The following is an 18,942-nucleotide window of genomic DNA, read 5'->3' as shown; positions in this document are numbered from 1 at the left end:
CATTAGAGAAGACGACCTTGTGCCTATATCATGTATACTTTGATACCCTTAATATCTCAGCAACACAAGAGAAATAATGCATCCATTCTGTTTGAAAGGAAATATGATTTATTAAGAAATTCTATACTGAGATTCCCCCTACAACATCTGTAATAATTAATTGTTCCAACTGTAGGCTTAAAGGAGGGCTTTAGGGGTTCGGAAGTGGAAAGACTACTGCCAGAAAATAAACCAAAAAGTAATCAATAGGCTACCTCAGGTTGTCAGATATTGGCAGTCTGTAAGTAATTTACCTGGCTAGACAGGAGACTGACTCTCCTGTAAACTTTCCATACGGTAACAACAAGCCTTTAGAGACTTGCAGGAACAGCTGTAACAACTGTCTGATGAATGGCATCACAGAGAGTGCTTATCTGAAGAAAGGGATTTATAGGAGGATCCAATTTACAGTTTATCAAGGATTGCTCTCTTATTTTGACATTTTCACTTTTTAGCAGCTATCCCTATTAATAAACATAATTATTTCCAATGACGAATATGATAAATAAAATAATGGAAAATATCATACAATTTATTTAATTGTGATCTTGTTTGAATTAAGCTGTAAACAAAGAAGTGCAATATCACCTGACTCTAAATATGGTAAAACAGTAAAACATGCTAATCATAAAAATAGCTTTTACAAATATACATTTGTATACAGTGTTTCCCACACCTGTTAAATATGTCCTTCATATTATTATGATACAGTACATTGGCCTTTAAGACATCAAAATTAAAAAAATAATACCAATAATTAGCCAGAGAAAACCACATTTACAATCTAAACCATAAAAATCTGACAATTGTACAGCTTAGAACATATAAGAAATGGAGTTTTGAATATTTGAACAATAACGTCCATTTTAATAAGTAAATTGAGTTTTCATACAAATTGAATCAAAGGTGTTGCTAGCCAGTAAGAAACTGCAGTTCACAATTTTCTGTGGGGAAGTCAGAGTTTCTCTTCTCAGCCTTCAGGGGGTTCACACAGGACATCTCATCACTTGATCTGTAGAAACTGAGAAATGAAATGTTCACTTTAGTATGAAGGCATAGAATTTCCTCCAGCAGAACCTCAAAAGGAAGCCAAGACAACTGGGGAAAAGAGGGAAGAGGACTACGACTTGGCTTTTTCACAAATCAATCAAATATCGATATCTATCAGACCTTCCCACCTTAAACCTTTGAGGGCTAAAAGAAAGTCATGTGCCTGCAGCAGTGGACAATCAGGACTGTGCAACAGTCCTAACTTAGACTGCATGGCCCAAAATAACCACAGTGAATCAAGCAGGAGCTGTTGAGGCTGAAGTATACTTCCCCTCAATAACGCTATGAGAACAACTGCTGAATAATTTCTATTTTAGCAGCAGAAAATAGAAGAATGTATCTTAGCTGCTTTGCAATGAAATGCTTTATTTGCATAATAGCATTCAATCTAAATAAATTGTGCATAGGGTTCTTTGCTTTGGTCCCACAGCACTGTTTATATACCTTATTCCAGAACATGTACATTGACTGTGTGCTTTCAACAATGCTCATATTTACCAGATTGATGGATCTTTCCTCAATGGCTTCCCTTTTGACATTGTCTATTTTATTATTGTTCTTGTGTACATGCCGTAGGCTTTAATTGCATATCCTTTGATTTCTTTTGTTGTTTTACCAGCCACAGTGTGAAACGGCAAAAATCCAGTGTCAGCCAACACTTTTCAGGGTCATTCTTCCAGTAGGGGCTGGAGGCAGGTTGCATCTAAAAATGTGAGAGTCCTGCTATGTGACCCATTAATGCTACCAGCTTCAACTAGGCATTCAGTGATGCTGCAGGGGAGCATAAGTCATACCAGCTCCACCTACCCACAGAAAAACTGACAACACTTTCCCAATCACATCTGTTTGGAAAACTGACAGTAGAAAATGTTAACAGAAATAGATGGTTTCTTTTTTTAAGTGAAATTCTCAACATAAGTTTTTTTTTTTACTTTTGACAGGAAAAGTATCTTTCAGTCAATTTCTTCTTCACTTTTTTTTTTGTTGTATCATTTTCTATAACTGAAACAGAAAACAGCTGACAAAACCCAGTGCACCTCTGATTAAAACCTGAAAATTTTCTAGATGTTCTTTTCAATCAATTTCCCTCTCCTTCAGTGAGTTTTAAGTCTACCTTTTTCCTCCCCAGAAAAAAAAAGAGATGTTTTCTGTTAAAATTTCCATTTATTGAAAACCTGGTTTTCCAGTGAAAAAGGTTTTATCAGAAACATCAGAATCCCTGCAGGACTGGCCCCCTGCCCTTTGAAACAGCCAGCCATCAGATTTTTCCCTCGTTGCACAGGCAGCACCAGATTTCTGGTTGTACTCTTCACAGGTAACCAGGATTAGGGAGAAAAGCTCATGTGAGAGATCCCAGAACTTTCTTCTTTCAGTTAAAATATCCTGAAACTATTATTCTTTACTTGCACAGAGTAAAATATTCATGTCCTCTATTTTTAGCTCCTGATCCCTGGACAGACTTAACTACATGAAAAAAATTTTTAAATTCTCCCCTTAAGTCTGAGAGAGGCCTAATGGTTGTTAAGTAGCTATTCATCTCACAAGAAGTAAAAAAAATCCCACTGTACATCCTATTAGCTCCAGAGAGAGTTCCTCTTTTCTAGCCTTTTCTTCACCTATGCTTTGCTGTTCCATTATGCCATTATAAAAAGCAATAATTACGCAAGGAAGAAGAGAGATGGATTTTCAAGTTATTTATTGAAGCTTTTTCCTTGCCAAACCTTTCAAGCATTTACCTGTCACCAGCACTAAAAAGCTTCATTAGGTTACTATTATGAAGTGTTACTGCTAACCATCTGGATCCCAGTCATCAATGCTGCTTTCCTGTAGTTTGGAAACAATGACAAAAATTTACCAACCCCACCAGCCTAAAATCTTGTGTTCTTCCTTCAGTACATGGGCTTGTTATTTGCCTCTTAAGGCAAATAACCTTAAAGGCTGAGAAGAAACTTTAAAATCTGAAATAGTCAAGCTTTTACTTTCCATAGAATGACAATAACCCAGGGCTGTGATTAATCTAGTGTAATGCAATACTAATTTTATTCTATTTCTTTCTTCTCAATAGCGTGCAATTTATCAGTGGGCTTTATGTTAGTGCTGACGATATTAAAAAACCTCATGATGACTAATGTTTTTTTTAATCTTTTCATTTCCTTCCCGTTATATATATATATAAAAAACATCCTGACACAACAAGGATGAACTGAATTACATTTAAGCCAGCAATATGGCTTTCATTTGATGTAGTTCTAACAGAAAACCACTTTAGAAATCGTGATTTGAACATAATGTATTTTAAGAATTGAATAACCCAACTGAGCATATAACCTTGGCAGCCGTAGACAATATCAAAGAAACAGTATATACTGTCCTAATTGCCATCATAATCTCTGAAAAAAGCTGGAGATAGGTTACGGAATATTTATTGGTTCATTTTCCACCTGAAATTATTTCTGCTGTTTTTTTCCCTATCTGAGTAGGTTTTTGAGCATGAGCTATTGGAAACACTCATCTTGGGCATAACACTGTATTTCAGTCTTCCAGAAATGCTATTGCTACTGTTATTATAGTTCCAGTATGTTCATTCTAGCATTTTTACCAGACTCAAATTATACTAGATTCAATTAATTTTAACTTTACACTATTACAATGTATATAACATTGGAAAGCCAACATTAAATATTAAACACCTCACTAAATGAAAGTGCGCTTCTACTTAATGGCCCCCAAATTATAATCACTAAAAATGATGGAGTAAATCAGATAAAATTCAGTAAAAATCTAGAGAGTTTTCCATCTTGTCTTTTAGAGGTTTAATGGTTTTATCACTTACCTCCCCTCAAAGCCTAGATAATTCCAGTCTTTACATCTGTAGATCTTTAAGAATGCCCTGCATGTAAAGGACGTTTTTTGTGGGAGATCCTGGCCATTCGATCACCTGCCAGGTGACCATTTCCTCTAAGCTCTGTGCTTCGTAGTCACCAACCACGATGCAGTAGGAATAGTTTGCACTCCGTATTTCTCCTAAAAGCCTTTTATGACAAGGCAAACTCAATATATGGTGAAGACCTGCAGGCACCATGCCTTTAGAGCGAGGTCGGCCACCTGCCTCTCCCCATCATCCCCAAGCAGCTGGAAGCTGTAATGGTGACCACCACTTCTGTGGCAGGGGGGATGCTGCTGGCTTTCCTAAACTCATTCAGGTGGACTTTATTTGTCTGCAGGAGGCACAATCCACTGCTAGCTGGATGCAAACAGAGCTCAGCCTCTTCCCTGCTCTGGTTTATTTGTTCTTCCTTACAGTTCTGAAAAAGGGTAAACAACAGGATATGTTCCTTGTTCCCCATAAATATCCAAATTCTTTCTCACAGGCTTTGTGGGAAAAGCGTGCTGGATTTTCTTTACCATGCTTATCTTCCAGACCTAGATGTACAGGAATAAATCTTACTACATGAGAGCGTAAATTCAGCATATGTCCTTGGGAGGGAGTATTAGGAATGCATCACGACTAAATAACACAAAAGATGTACATGATTAATGCCTTCCTTTGTAGTTTAGAGAAATGTCCCACAGGATATGGACGTTATAGAATTTACTGTATGGTTTACCCCACAATAATTATATGCAATAAGAGCATCCAACAAGTATATGCAAGATGTTCATCTGACAAAATGCATCTGTTCTTAAGCAATCAACTTCTCTGAATGGTTTTCATGATAACATTAATCTTAGAAATTCCCAGATAATGTAGCTAAAAAGTGGATGAATAGATGATGGTGCACACATACACATGAGCTTGAAACCCACAGCGTCAAAATCCTCTTGCTCTCCTGCCTCTTTTTCCTGCCAGACAAACCCATTCTTAAGACTGGACTTCTGAGTTTAATAGCTGTAAGGGAGGCATCTGAAGCTAATTCTGACCATTGCTTGGTTTCAGCTAAAATCGCATTTCTACCTCTGCCAGGCTTCTGTTGAGTAGGAGACTAAATGCCTGACATCTTCCCAGGTTGCTGCTGGTGTCTGACTAGTCTTCGGCAAGTGGGTATGTGACTGCCATACATCCCTTTCTGTAAAACAACTGCAAGCCCCATTAAAATGCAGCTGCTGCACTATCCTTTCACTCACAACACTGGCCCTCATACTTGCACTACCTCAAACTGCAGTCATAGCGTGATTGCTTTGATTGCATCTGATGCTTACTCTTATACTGTTATCTGTACAACTGAGAATACTGAATCCAGGTCCACGGATGCCACTATTATGCCCTTTAGGATGGCATACTCTGTTTCATCTCCAATAATTTTTTCTGATTATGAAATATACTTTCTAGACAGCCAAGGAGGTGAAAAACTAAATCTGTTTTCAGAACAGACTTTTTAAAAAAACCCACCCAAATCTTGGTTAGCCATTATTGATACAGATTATTTCCCTAAAATGAGAAAAATCAGGATGCATTACAGAATGCCATTCTGTTTATTTGCTGCATCTAACTCGAGACAATATCCTTCCTTTCTGTTAAGCAGGCAGCTCACACTGAGTGCAAAAGCCAGTAATTTATGTTTGTAAGGTACTATGGGGGCACGGGCTTCTATTGGCTTTAACACAGCATTCATCATCACGAATGGAAATCCACAAGCAACGAACAGGGCTTACCAAAGAACCCTGAATTTGTATTAGCTATCACATTGACTCCACAGCAGTGTTCATTTGAAATACACCTTGCGCTTTGTCCCTTGATTTAAAGCATGAAATCTCTGAGTAAGTAACACAGTTATATAGGTGATTTAGTATAATGCCCCCATATGAAATGTAAACGCTGAGTTCAGTAGGTGTTAGCAGGGGAGTATGAATGTGCATTATGGGTTTGCTGCTGTCATTCATAGCACTTGTAAAACATGACAGACAAAATTATGGCACTAAAGCAAAACTTTTTATAATGACCTAGTGATAGAATATTCACTGCATATAACAAATGGGGGGAATTATAGAGCTTGGTAAATATTAATAAAGAGTAATTAAAGAAAGCAGTTGCACCTTCTTTAAACTTTTCTTCAAATGATGAAACCTAATCATTATCTTTTGTACTCTGTCAATCATACTTTAATTGCTGAAAACACTACAGAATCGTTTTTCTGCTCAGTGAACAGTTTAATTGCTTTGAAGTGTTAGTACTTATGTGAGTACATCTGAGAATGGCTGTTTTACTCATCAGTAAAAACAAACTTCTATCATCTCCTTTGTATTAAAATACTCCGTTTCACTCGCTTGCCCGATAAAAATCAGTTTGCAGGAAGAATGAGATAGACCTATCAAATACTGATTTTTCCCCTAGACCAATGTATCTTTTCTTTCTCAGAGTCCTGTGTAGGCAGTTTTGTGATGAATACAGTTGGGTGTAGTAGTGGAGACAGAATCTAATATTTGGAGAGTGCCAGTGAGGACATGCTGCAGTTGAGGTGACGGTCAGGTGTGTAAGGCTGAAGGAATGACTTTGGGATTAGAGTCACGATGGTCATTTGAGAGCTTTGTTGAGAGGGACTATGAGGGCAGCAAGGAGGAGGAGGGAAAAAAGTGGATCTGTCCACCTCACTTTACTCTGTGGTTTTGCTCCTACTCTAGGCTTTTTGCAGCAAAATCTTGCTCTACAAGGTCCTTTTTAGCTGTAGGAGAAGACACAGGGACAGGTAGTGTAGTTTCTGGTGACAGTGGAAGGGATCTGAAGCTGGAGGCATTGGACTTTCTGCAGAGCATGGGGTGGGCTGCGGGATCTCCAAGCAGGAGAACGTGGAAGAGGTGGGAAGGTGGGAAGATGGTGTTTTTGCAGCACTCGCTGCCCTGAAGCCTTTACCCACAATACATTCGGCAAGGTTACCCCACGTGAAGTGGCTCCCACCACCACTCCATTTCATGTTCTTTCTTGGCTGTTATAAGGTGAGATTGGGAATAGCGCGAAAGCCAAACCAAATGCCATAAGGCCTCACTGATGCTGTTGCACAGAGCTCCCTCAGCTCGTACTGGTGTGCCTTGAGAGCAACTCAACACCTTCTTGGGATCCAGTGCCAAATATAGCAAGGGGTAAAATGTCCTACTTTCCTTTAACCCTGAATATGAGTGGATATTAATAGCGAATTCCCAGAGGTATGACTCTCATTGGAGATCACTAGGTGTTTTCTGCTTCTTAGGATTGGGCCTGTTCAATGAGAAGCAAGTCTAACAGTGCTAGCAGGATCCATGGTAAGGATCGTCCTTGATCATTCTGAATGCCACGAAGGAGATGGTTTTAGGATGCAGAGTTCTGCTGATTTAACCTCTGCTCAGTGTGATGAGTAGGAATTCCCTGGTGGGAGGTGGTGGTCCAATTAGTATGAATGCCGAAGGCAATAGTTCCTGTCCTACCAATGCCAAGGGTGCAGGTTTGAACACAGGGCTTAATGTATAAAGGAACTACTAAAACTTGTACCCTGAGGCCACTCACTATGTCTGCACTTTAAATAGTACGTTTTTAAAATATATGAAAGTAGGAGCTTATGTAGTACTAGAACTACCTTAAACTAATTACACAGAGAGCACCTGCTAAACTTTCCCAGTATTGCCAAATTAGAGTTTAGGTAGGTATCAAAAAACAAAGTGCACCCATGCAGGAAAAAGAAATTGTATGCAATGATGGTAATGAGATCAGGAATGTCCTATCTAATCAACCAGAGATTTTTCAGTTACTTGGAGGCAAAAGTTTTACTAAACATAAAGACCAGGTGGAGCGATGTAGAAAGCAAATTAATAGAGAAGGAATGGGGAGGAGAGCTTGCTGGAGGAAGCAGTTGGAAGCATTTAGCGTGAGATGACAGAGATACCAGGAAAGCTCAGAGTAAAACGTAGGAAGGAAGAAAGGGATGAGACTAACAATGGTGCAGAATGGATACTTAAATGGTGACAACAGTGCACTGATTAAGACAGTCAATTAAACATACAGGATGTAGAGTTACCTGCGAAAGACTGTTGCCTGTGAAAGACTTGGTCTGGGAATGTGATCCAAATGGAAATGACAATAAAATCTGGTCCTATTTTAAACAGCTTTCACTTGGTGTTTTTCTGCATAATACTTATTTGAATGTAAAGTGCATAGTAGTGCATAACATTTTTGTTTTGTGAGGATTTCAAGAGACATTCTGTTAAAAATAAAAATTACAAAGCAAAATGGTGGACTCAGGGTTACATTGTGGTCTGCAAATGGTGCAGAATTATCTAACAGCTGAGAAGGGATTAGTATAACCCTGCAAAGAGGAAGCAGAGAAGAATTTAGCCTTTTGATTCTGTTTATTCTCTGTGCTGGAACACAACTTACTCTTTTTGAAAGACATTATAAAACTGTAGTGTACTTTTAGAAATCAATAGCAACAACAATTTGGAAACTTCAGATACACATATCAGCATAACAGGCTGGCTAAGATGGCATTTGATTAACTTCCAAATCTTCATTTTGGCAGACTGAGCTTGTTTTATTCCTCACTGATTGCTTTTTTGTTGAAATGGCAATTACAGTTCTATCACCTTCTAAATAACTTCCCTTTTCTGAGGTGTGTAAATGCCTATGTGCAGATAAATTCAGTCTGCCTTTCACGTTTTGGTATTAATCATGCAGAAAATCTTCTTAGTAACACATTTATATTTTCTCAAAAAACAGGGACCTTTTGTAATAATTGAGTCACTAACTGCAGTGGCTCTGCAATTTGTACTGAAAAAATAAAAACATTTAAAATTTGTGTCTTTTTGTATGGAAAAATAACAACCTTTCGGCTTTTCAGTGTTTACCCCTCTTTACTTGCATGAAGACTTTAAACAGAAAAATGTTTCCTCTGAGGGTTTGTCATTCAGCATTCTTGAGGCTCAAGCATACTGATAAAGCCTGTGAAATGAGTGTTTTCCAGGGGAACTAAAGCTATTTACTTTCAAAGACTGACACACCAGGAAAAATGTGTGATGCATGGCAATTGCTCAATTTCAGTTAAATCTAAGAATTTGAGGATTAGCTGATAGGCTCAAATCCATAGCCCAACACAGACCCAATGGCTGGCCTGAATTGTTGCGGAGGATTTCAGTGTCCCAGTGAGAGCCTAGAGAACACCAGTGTCCCCTTCCTGTTCTCTCACCACTTTCCCACTGTACCTCGTACTGCTATCTGCGCTAGGTTACTATTCTGATGCCTGTTCTCTCTACATGGGACTGGGGAATATTGGTTGCAAATACTGAGTGAACCAAACTAGCACCTTTCACAAGTCATCCAAAGTCTACTGGAATAAACCAAAATACAGGGAGGTAAAAGAAGAGCGACTCCACTAGAATTAGTGAAAATTAAATTGGCAAAAATATTCAGGGGTGGAAACTGAAATCAGTATTCTTATTTAAAGTGGTGAGTTACTTCAGTTAAATCTGATGTTTCTTTACCAGCCACAAGTTACAGCAAAAAGCTTGCTATCTTTTTTTAAAAGTCTCCATCCTTCCCTGAAGAGGGATCTAGGTTTGCTTCTGGGTGGTAAGTGGTTGGCTGTCTCCATTTCTGTACTGCACTCAGAGGTTGACTCTCATGAATTTTAGGCTAGCAAAATCTGTGGAGCTAGTTCTGATTTACTTAGAATAAACATAACCAGGCTGCTAGTACTGAATATTAAGGTTAATTATGTTTTATTAGAGAGGAATTCAGCTCATTTAGGCAAGTATTATGTTTACATGTCTGAGAGAATTTTTGGCCTCATCTGACAATATTATTTGCCTCTGAATCAATTCACAAGTTGGTTGCTTTTTGTGTTTTGATTTTTTTTTTTTTAAATTGGAGGCACAACAGTTGTTTTTGACAGTTGAAGCCGAGCCATTAAAATTAAATATTTTGATGTCTCAGAAACATCAAACCCTATGACTATCTTATTCTTACCTAAAAGCTTAAGATAAACACATAGCCCTACCTAAAAAGAAAAAAAACCAAACAAAACCCAAACCCTAAACAAACTCGAAGTGAAATTAGCACAAAAATGAATAATGAATACTAAATAATGATAAATCTACTGACAATGGGTCAACAAACAGCAGAGTTCCCCTTTCCCCCAAAATACAGAAAGTACACAAGCTACCCTTTCAAAACACAGGTGCACAGGAAGGCAGTGCATGAGCTTGACACAAAGCACTTAGACAATTTCTAAAAAACATTAAAACGTACCAAGCGGTGCAGAAGTAATAAATTCTTTTACGTATCAGATATACTGCCAAGATGTCACCCATACTAGTGTTTCCAAATAGACGTATTGTCAAACTTCTGTGAGACAATTTCTAAAAAACATTAAAACGTACCAAGCGGTGCAGAAGTAATAAGAAATTCTTTTACATATCAGATATACTGCCAAGATGTCACCCATACTAGTGTTTCCAAATAGACGTATTGTCAAACTTCTGTGAGGCTGTAAATCCCACAGGCAAGCTGGTGCTCTCTATTGACAGGCATTAGCTAAATGAGTGTACTTAGGACTAGCCTCATGCAGCATTGGGCTACAACCAGCCATTGCTTAGGTTAGTCTGAATACCAGAATTTTGTGACCATTTCTTACAATGCTTCTCAGAAAGTAAAGCAAACAAAAAACTCCCTCTGTTTAGTATTTATACCCATTTATTTTCTCAGAAAGGGTGTACCCCATTTAAACTGCCAAACACGGGTTGTTCTTCTGTGCTCAGTGGGATTAACAGGGTGTAGGAGAATCACAGAATCATAGAATCATAGAATAGTTTGGGTTGGAAGGGACCTTTAAAGGTCACCTAGTCCAACCCCCTGCAATAAGCAGCGACATCTTCAACTACATCAGATTGCTCAGAGCCCTGTCCAACCTGACCTTGAATGTTTCCAGGGATGGGGCATCTACCACCTCTCTGGGCAACCTCTGCCAGTGTTTCACCAGCCTCATTGTAAAGAATTTCTTCCTTATATCAGGTCTAAATCTACCCTCTTTTAGTTTAAAAGTATTACCCTTTGTCCTATTGCAACAGGCCCTACTAAAATTTGTCCCCATCTTTCTTATAAGCCCCCTTTAAGGGGAGAAGATGACACACATTGCCTGCTCTTGCTATTTGTGCCTGGGCATTATGCTGGAAGCTGCTGGCAAGGTTTATTAATATTCACCCTGCTGGGTCTGAAGGGATCTGTCCAGAATTGCCTTGCGTATAGACAGACCTCAACAAGAGAGGCCACGCTAATAATTCTCAGCAGAAAAAGTAGGAAGTTAAATGATGTCTGAAACTTCAGGCAGGTCAATACTGATGGCAGGGTGCAATGAAAAAGTAAAATAAATTAATTGAAGACTATATTCAGTGTTGTTCAACAAAATAATAATATTTGGGCAAAAATAATATTTGGGGAGTGGTCCTTTCCCATATGTTGGCTGTAGGGCCAAAGGCACCTATTGGTCTGATCTCAGAAAGAGGGCCTGAGTCTACATGCACATGCAATCTGCTGAGACACATTGCCCACTGCATTGGCTCAGTAGCAAAGCTGAGAATGAGACCCAAACTTCCTGATTCCCCATATTTTGCTTAAAAAAAAGATAAACAGAAGAAAAAAACATTCTTTTCAAGCTCTTTTGCATCAACTCTGTAAGATTCTAATGGCTGTAAATTAATTATATTATTTCCATTATAAATGTTTTAAAAGTTTTATGCTTTTGAGCTTTTTTTTTTTTTTCTCAGTTGGGGACTAAATAATGTAGAGCAGGTTCAGAGGAATAGATGTGAAAGGTGAGGAAATTATTTTGCTCATTCATTTTACAAATATGCAATTACAGGCAGGAAAGTCTAGTAGAAAGAGACACAAAGTGCATGTTAACAGTGCTTGCATTTTCTGGAGGTTCCCATGTGGTATGTAGGGGATAGGATGTAAATAACAATTAGAAAAATATTATGTAGTCAGTCAGGAATAACCTGGTTAAAACCCTGAACACCACTTAGGAAGTCTTCCTCTGAGAAATCGACTGCCAGGAAAATGGGGAGGAGGAGCTGGTAGCAAGGCCTTTTCAATGACTCACTCGTACAACAGCGTGTGAACAACAAAGTCTACTGTGCTATTGCATATATTAAATATAACAAAAGGGCATGTCAGGAAGTTTCTTACAATTTTTGATTTCATGACATGCTTTTATTACTTTCTCAATTTTTTTCAGTCACAGGTTATTAGATTTACTGCAGCTTTGGAAGGTGCAACACATTAGTATCTGTCGGGCATGCTGCCCCTAATGACTTTCTTAGCTTGCTCAAGTACAAACATCTTGCACTGATATTTATCAAGTGAACACAATATTTTACCTATTCATTTGTCTTAGGAATGAAGAGCTTCATGTTTCCCCTGATACAGAAAGCAAGATTTCAATGAAGTCCCAAATGTTCAATGCATCGAAAAGACTAAATTTTGCTTGGTCTCAATGATATTTAAAGTAATCTAGATAAGATTTCTGGCACAACATTGCTTCAGCCGTTACCATTAATTAGAAGTTTTGTCCTATTTTTTTCTAAGTAGTACTCTGTATAAGTGCACTCAGCAAGCTGCAAATTGTCACAATAGCTATTGATCTTTTTGACATGCCTAATCAGCCTAATTCTGCTGATAATAGAAGAGTCAGTCTGGTCTGCCCTGATGCTATTGACAAAAAAAAATGTGTCTAAAAGGCCAATGAAAAATCCAGTTTAACTACAATAATAAATTAAGTACTATCAATCCTATCAAAGTCACATATATGATCAATCTTGCTATTTGAGATATGCAAAATTGGGCTTAAACTACATGAAATTAATCAGACAAATTTTTATTCCTTTTCTGTCATCTTACTCTACTCTCTGCTGAGTATTTTCATTGTTGAATTCTCATGCAAAATAATGAAACTAAAGAAAGTTTCACTGTTTCATACAGATTTGTTATTAAATTACTTTAATCTCTCTTTAACTACTTATAGGAGAGGGAAATGTGTTTTAGCTTTAGCCGAAGTACTAGTTGGTTCCATTGATTTAAATGGTATTTGCATCAATTCTTGCAAGAAATATAGCTATTATTATATCATAACATTTTTACTTTTGCATAATGAAACTCAGTGCAACAAGAGGATTATCCTGAGATTTTGTCTGTGGCAGTTTCTGGTATTTACGTTTGAAACACGATTCTTTATCAGTCGTTAGAAGCAAATCCAATGATAGACTGAAAACACGCAGTGCAGAGATGGAGAAAAAGGACAAGAGTAAGAAATGAAATATCCTTGAGCGGTAAATGTAACTGAAATATACTTAATAGAAAGAGAACTATAATTGTTGTTGAAATAACTGCAGTAAATCTACACTGTAACCAGAACGGGGCCTTGCACAGTCTCTGTACCTTTTGTTTCTGATATAATTTAATAAAAATGTCTCTCAAGACATCTCATTAAAGGTGACTCATTATTGTGGAACTCCCCTGTAATGCTTGCGTGGCTTCATTATTTTTAGTGTAGCTACACTAGCATAAAATCACAATGCTGCGAATGTGAATATATCCTTCAAATTCCAGCCAAGCACTAACCAGCGTCTGATCTGAGTTACGACACCGTAAATCTATTGTATTTGAAATCATTGGGATCACATGCTCTACCAGAAAACACAGTTTGCTCTACTGAATGCTTAACTACTGAACCACTGCTGTGCTATTATTATTATAGTTATTTATTGTGAAAGGCTGACAGTTTGATAGAAACTATTCTTCTCAGGCAATGTAATATAGATATGAGTGCTTGTGTATAACTCATTCCAATTAATTAGTTTGTTGGTATTTTATTAAGCATTAGCCGAAAGTGATTTTTTTCCATATCTACAATACTTCAGGCTTTCAGCTAATTAATTGGATGCCACCTTTGTTATTTACAAGGGGATTGCGATGATAAGTTATAGTTCATTTTGAGACAGTGCTTCCTTGATGATCGATTAGCGCCATTTAAAACAAGCTCAGAGAAGTTATATGAAATGCTCTGGGCCTGCACTGGGTTGTCCGGCCGCTAAATCAGCAGAGTAAGGAAACCACCACGCAAGCCGATTCACAAACTTTTCCTGCGTGCTCTCAGCCACGCCACACGCTGCTGACACTACTTGCAGTAAGGTGAAGGGGCTTGTTTTAGAGGCACTGAGGTTAAGCTGCTTTACAAATATCAAAACCTGTGTTGGAGCGTGCAGCAAAGGAGACTTTTCTCCTCTCTGCTGTGCAGCCACAGGGACAAGAGGAGGTTATTGGCTTTCCTTCCTGCTCCTTACAATTTAAAGCCGTGCCAGGTACCTGGAAACTGCTTGATATCACTGATGAGTTGTGTTCTGATGATTTGTGGCCCGTTTGTGATTTGTGTGTGAGGTGAATTTAGTAAACATGAAGATCTTTCTTCATAGGAGCTTGTTTTCTGTAAGGCAAGATGGGAAGCTGCGTAGGTGTGTTGTTTTTTACACAGTGCTGTTGAGGGACAGTTTAGATTAAAAGCAATAGGAGTGGATGTGTTCGCACTAAGGGGGAACACAAAGATTTTTAATTCACTGCAGCTAGAAGCTGTTCAATGCGAGGAGCGGATACAAAGCCTTACTCATGGGTCCTGCAAAATCTGGGATAACCAACTACTTGCTGTTTTATCTAGAAGGAGAAAAGGAAACAGACCTGAAGCTTTCATCCGCTCCAGCTACCTCTGATGATCTGTTAAGTGATGTGAGTTGTAGAGTAAGCTCTGGAGCTACATCCCAAGTTAGTGATTATTTTATATATATGTATAGCTACAATGTATTATCACATGCCCTTGTACAAGGGGCAGTGGGAGGCCAACGTGTAAGAGCAGGTGGGTGAGAAGCATATGACACTCTTCACTGAGCAAGTTGTAGTCAATTATTTGACTCTGTCAGTCTCTCCTAGCATATCCGTACATAGCTGGATCATATATCTGAAATCACCATTTAAATAACTGTTCAGTATGTCAATGCAGCAAAAGTCTTTGGGGATTGTTCTAAAAAGATCCCCAAGCTGGAGTGTCTGCAGTACTGGAGACACTTACTGAGACACTTTTGTGGGCAAACAGTTGGTACAAAAGAAACTTTCCCAAGAGATGATGTTTGATGACTGTAGCAGGTATTTCAAATGCAGCATGTCTTGAATTAGAGTTCAGATGGGCAATCAAGTTATTGTGGCGTAAAACTTTTTCACACTTCAGCTGAGCCATAACGACTGTTTGTGGGAGTGTCTTTAGTCCGTAGAAAATGACAATGCAGGGATGAAAAACATCCTGATCTAAATGGTGGATGAAGAAGGTGTACAGCTGTTGAATGTGATGTGTTTTTGTGTGTGCAGCCAGGCAGGCAAATGAAGAGGCTAAAGCCTCCTTAAATCCATGCCTGACTTAACTCAGACTGCAGGCTAAACTACTTCGCATTTCTTTACAGTTGGTCTAGGCTGAAAGCAGACATGAGGACAGCTGCCATCACTCACTTAATGTGCAGTAACCTGTTCCTCCAAATAGGCAGTGTGCAAATTTAGAGAACTGATCCTACCACCTAAATCCACAGCATGCATCCTGCATAGTAACTTCCTTTGCAAGTTAGAATTAGAAATAGAGAAAGAAATATATTTTTGAGTCCTCTAGCCCAAAGGTGCAGACCCAAATACACAGATGCAGAGGCTCCATTCTGGCAGCATCTGGACTCTGGCAGCGGGTCTGTCCTTATTGAACAATTCCCTTTACTAACAGCCTTAGGGCTGGTCCCAGGGGAAACAAAAAAGAGACAACAGAGTATTGTGTTCAGCAAAAAGAGTCCTGCAGCAGGTTATTGGCAAATGGCTTGGCAGGAGATTTACAGCTAAATATGAAGCGCTGCAAAAACCATTAAGGTCTAAATTTAAGTCATATTGCTCTCTCCCTCTAACAATATTTTTCAGACTAGTGGACTCACAACGAATTTTTGGTGCTGAACTGACTTCAGAACATTAGCTATGCCCATTTCAAATGTTTTTCTATTTGCTCTGCTGCTCTTAGTGATGAAAGAAATGATTTTTTTTATCATCATCCTAAATCTCTTTAACTTTATATTTGGAAAAGATTATAGATTTTATTAAAAAATGCCCTTTGGAAGGGTACTTCTTATTCTGAGTCCAAGCTTATGTTTTTACACATGGAAAGTTTGTCCTAATTATTTTACATTTAACACTTTTCGTGATAAAATCCCCCTTTTTTCCCTCAAATGAGTTGTCCATTCCAAAATGACAAGTTTTCTATTAGTCAGCTCTTTTTCCTACATAACTTAGTTTTCATAAAACAGGAGATCAACATCTGTTAGGACTTCTTGTTTTATAACAAGCTTATCTATATACTTTAATTTTCACAAAACAGAGGGTAATGCCTGATAGCAGAGCACAGAACAGGTAGAAGCGTGCTGAAATCCCAAGTATTTCTCCTGGGGTATTCACTACATATTTGATAGTATTCTTATTGAGTTTCCAGTTATACAGCTATCAGTGATTGGAGTAGAAAGTAAAACTTACAGGAATTGACCATTATATCTACATAAATATATGTAAGTATAAGTGAAAAACAGACTAAATTACAATATGCATCATAAACTACCAGCTTAATATTACAACAGTACTGGCCAATACTGCCAAGTGTTTGGGTGAAAACTGTAGAGGAAAGATGCACAGTTCAATTTATAATTGCCTCTCTGTGGGAAACACCCATTGCCTGAGATTTCTTTGAACTAATCCTTTGTAGAGCAATCTTTTATCCAATCCATAGCAGTTTTTCATTCACTTATCTCCCTAGGCTTTGAAAAAGAAAGTAAGTGTTATTATCCCATCGTAGCAGGGAGGAAAACGAAGGTGAAGTGGCCTCTTCCAAAGCCTAACAAAAATGGCAAGGGAGTATGAAAAGCACAAGGATTTTACATCAGTGGCAATCTCGTTCTGGGCTGTAAAGTGTGCAATACTGCCAGCTTCTTGGCTAGAAGGTCCCAGCGTTTGGGAAGGTGGAAGGCATGAGGCTGCCTGGCTCCACTGCCCTGGCACAGGGATGGGGTGCACTGGACCGAAGGGATGCACATAAGTGCTCTTCCTTGGCCTTTCCCTGCTACCTTGCAACCTTGTCGTGGTTGGGGGGATATCGTTCACGAGCGCTAGGGTGGAAGGCAGAGGACACCTCTCTCCACATGCAGGGAGACACCTCCTCCCGACACTCAAGGGGCTCAGTAATGGCATGTCTCTGAACTGGAGCTGGTTCCTCCCTGTGCCTTAGATGTGTGGCTCAGACTTCTGAGCTCCCTTTGGAGCTGTGTCTGCAACACACTGCACTTCATATAACATAAATCTTGGAAAGGCTTTTTAACTTGGAAGCAGCGGTGTGCAAATCTGGCCGTGCCAATTCCAGACTTTCACTGCTAATGAAGTCTTTCCTGTGCTGCTTGCTTTTTAGAAACTTTGCTGCTTAGGCCTTTTCTAGATGAAAAATTCCTTCTACATCATGCTTCATTACATAGTGTAGATATATGCTAAATATGTCATACCCACAGGGTGAGATGACAGCACTGAACAGTCAGAGGCTAATATACTGTACATTAACTTCCCCACTTAGTTGTCTGCAGCAGGGAGTCTGACACCTAATTAGTGCCAAACCCACCAGTTTTGCTAAACTGTGGTCATCCCTATTGCTAAAATCACTTCAGCTGATCAGGTATTAGCCATGGTGGGATATTACATTTACAACTACTTATTCATTATGGAATTTCAACTTCCTACAAATTCAGAGCGGCAACTGCTTACAGAGGTCCCTCATACCTGTACAGGAGAACCTATTCCTTTAAGAAAAAGTGATAATGTCATCTATTCTACATTGCATGTTAAAAGATGAGGGGATTCAGGTTGTAGTAGCTGCTTCTGGGCATAATGCTATTCAAGATTTATAAATTCAAGAGGGCCTTGTGCTGGCTAAAGGGACACAGATCCTCAAATTAGCAGTAGGTTTAAATTGCTTTTGCAGTAAGCGGTACAAAACACTGGTTATTCACATGCCCTGTTACTCCAGACTTGGTGTTGGTTCAGCTGTGCCCATTGCTGACTGACTTCTGTTGGTATCACTGAATGATTTTTACAGTGCAGACATGATTAAATGTGTGTTAAAAAGCAAGCAGGAATAGTGACACTGAGCAACAGAAGTGATTTCTGCTCCAAGCAAAAAAATATGAAGGCTGGGAAGAGAGGGAGAGTATTATAGAGTCTAAAACAATGTGACGATCCATTCTTATTAGGAATGAAGAAAAAAGCATAAATCTGACTTTCAAAATATTTTTTAATGTTTCTCTAGAAGAACTTAGAAGTTTAACAACATGATGGGCATTTCATGAAAGGTGCAGGCTCAGGCTGAAAACCCAAACATTTCTTAGCCGAACATTTCTTAGGGAAAAATCCTTCCATCAAAAAAATCTGTAGCCACCAACGCAGCCTGCAGAAGATACACATGGAAGACAGGGACTGGGAATTATGGGGGAGCACATGTTTACTAATGAGAAAATTCTCCATTCTAGAATCTTATTTGATTTTGAAATGCTCCAGTTAGGAAAACATGGACATGGTTGCTCCCCTCCCCTTCCCCCCCATATCTACATGTCATTAAATGTAAAATAATAAATGTAAAACAATTTACAGTGCATTTCCTTTCTAAAATCACCAAAATAAAATATATTTTTCTTGTTTATCCTCAGAGGGCCCTATGCTTAATTGATACTACAGTGTGTGAAGACTGTAGAACTACGTACTAGTTATAGAACACCACAGTGCTGCTGTGAGCTTTTTTT

The 18,942-nt window shown here is 38.6% G+C and overlaps 1 protein-coding gene across 1 annotated transcript in view; it reads right to left on the bottom strand.

Annotated features, from left to right (window-relative positions):
* Window positions 1–954: 954 nt before the first annotated feature.
* LOC104073319 (RNA-binding Raly-like protein) overlaps window positions 955–18,942 on the bottom strand; it is a 30,382-nt gene continuing 12,394 nt past the window's right edge. The window contains exon 4 of the mRNA XM_009573036.1: window positions 955–1,060. Within this exon, the coding sequence (XP_009571331.1) occupies window positions 1,043–1,060 (18 nt within the window). The 3' untranslated portion in view covers window positions 955–1,042. The remainder of the gene's footprint in view (window positions 1,061–18,942) is intronic.

This window comes from Fulmarus glacialis, unplaced genomic scaffold, assembly GCF_000690835.1.
Source record: "Fulmarus glacialis isolate BGI_N327 unplaced genomic scaffold, ASM69083v1 scaffold19482, whole genome shotgun sequence".
Lineage (NCBI taxonomy): Eukaryota > Metazoa > Chordata > Aves > Procellariiformes > Procellariidae > Fulmarus > Fulmarus glacialis.
This window is presented reverse-complemented; position numbering and strand designations above follow the sequence as displayed.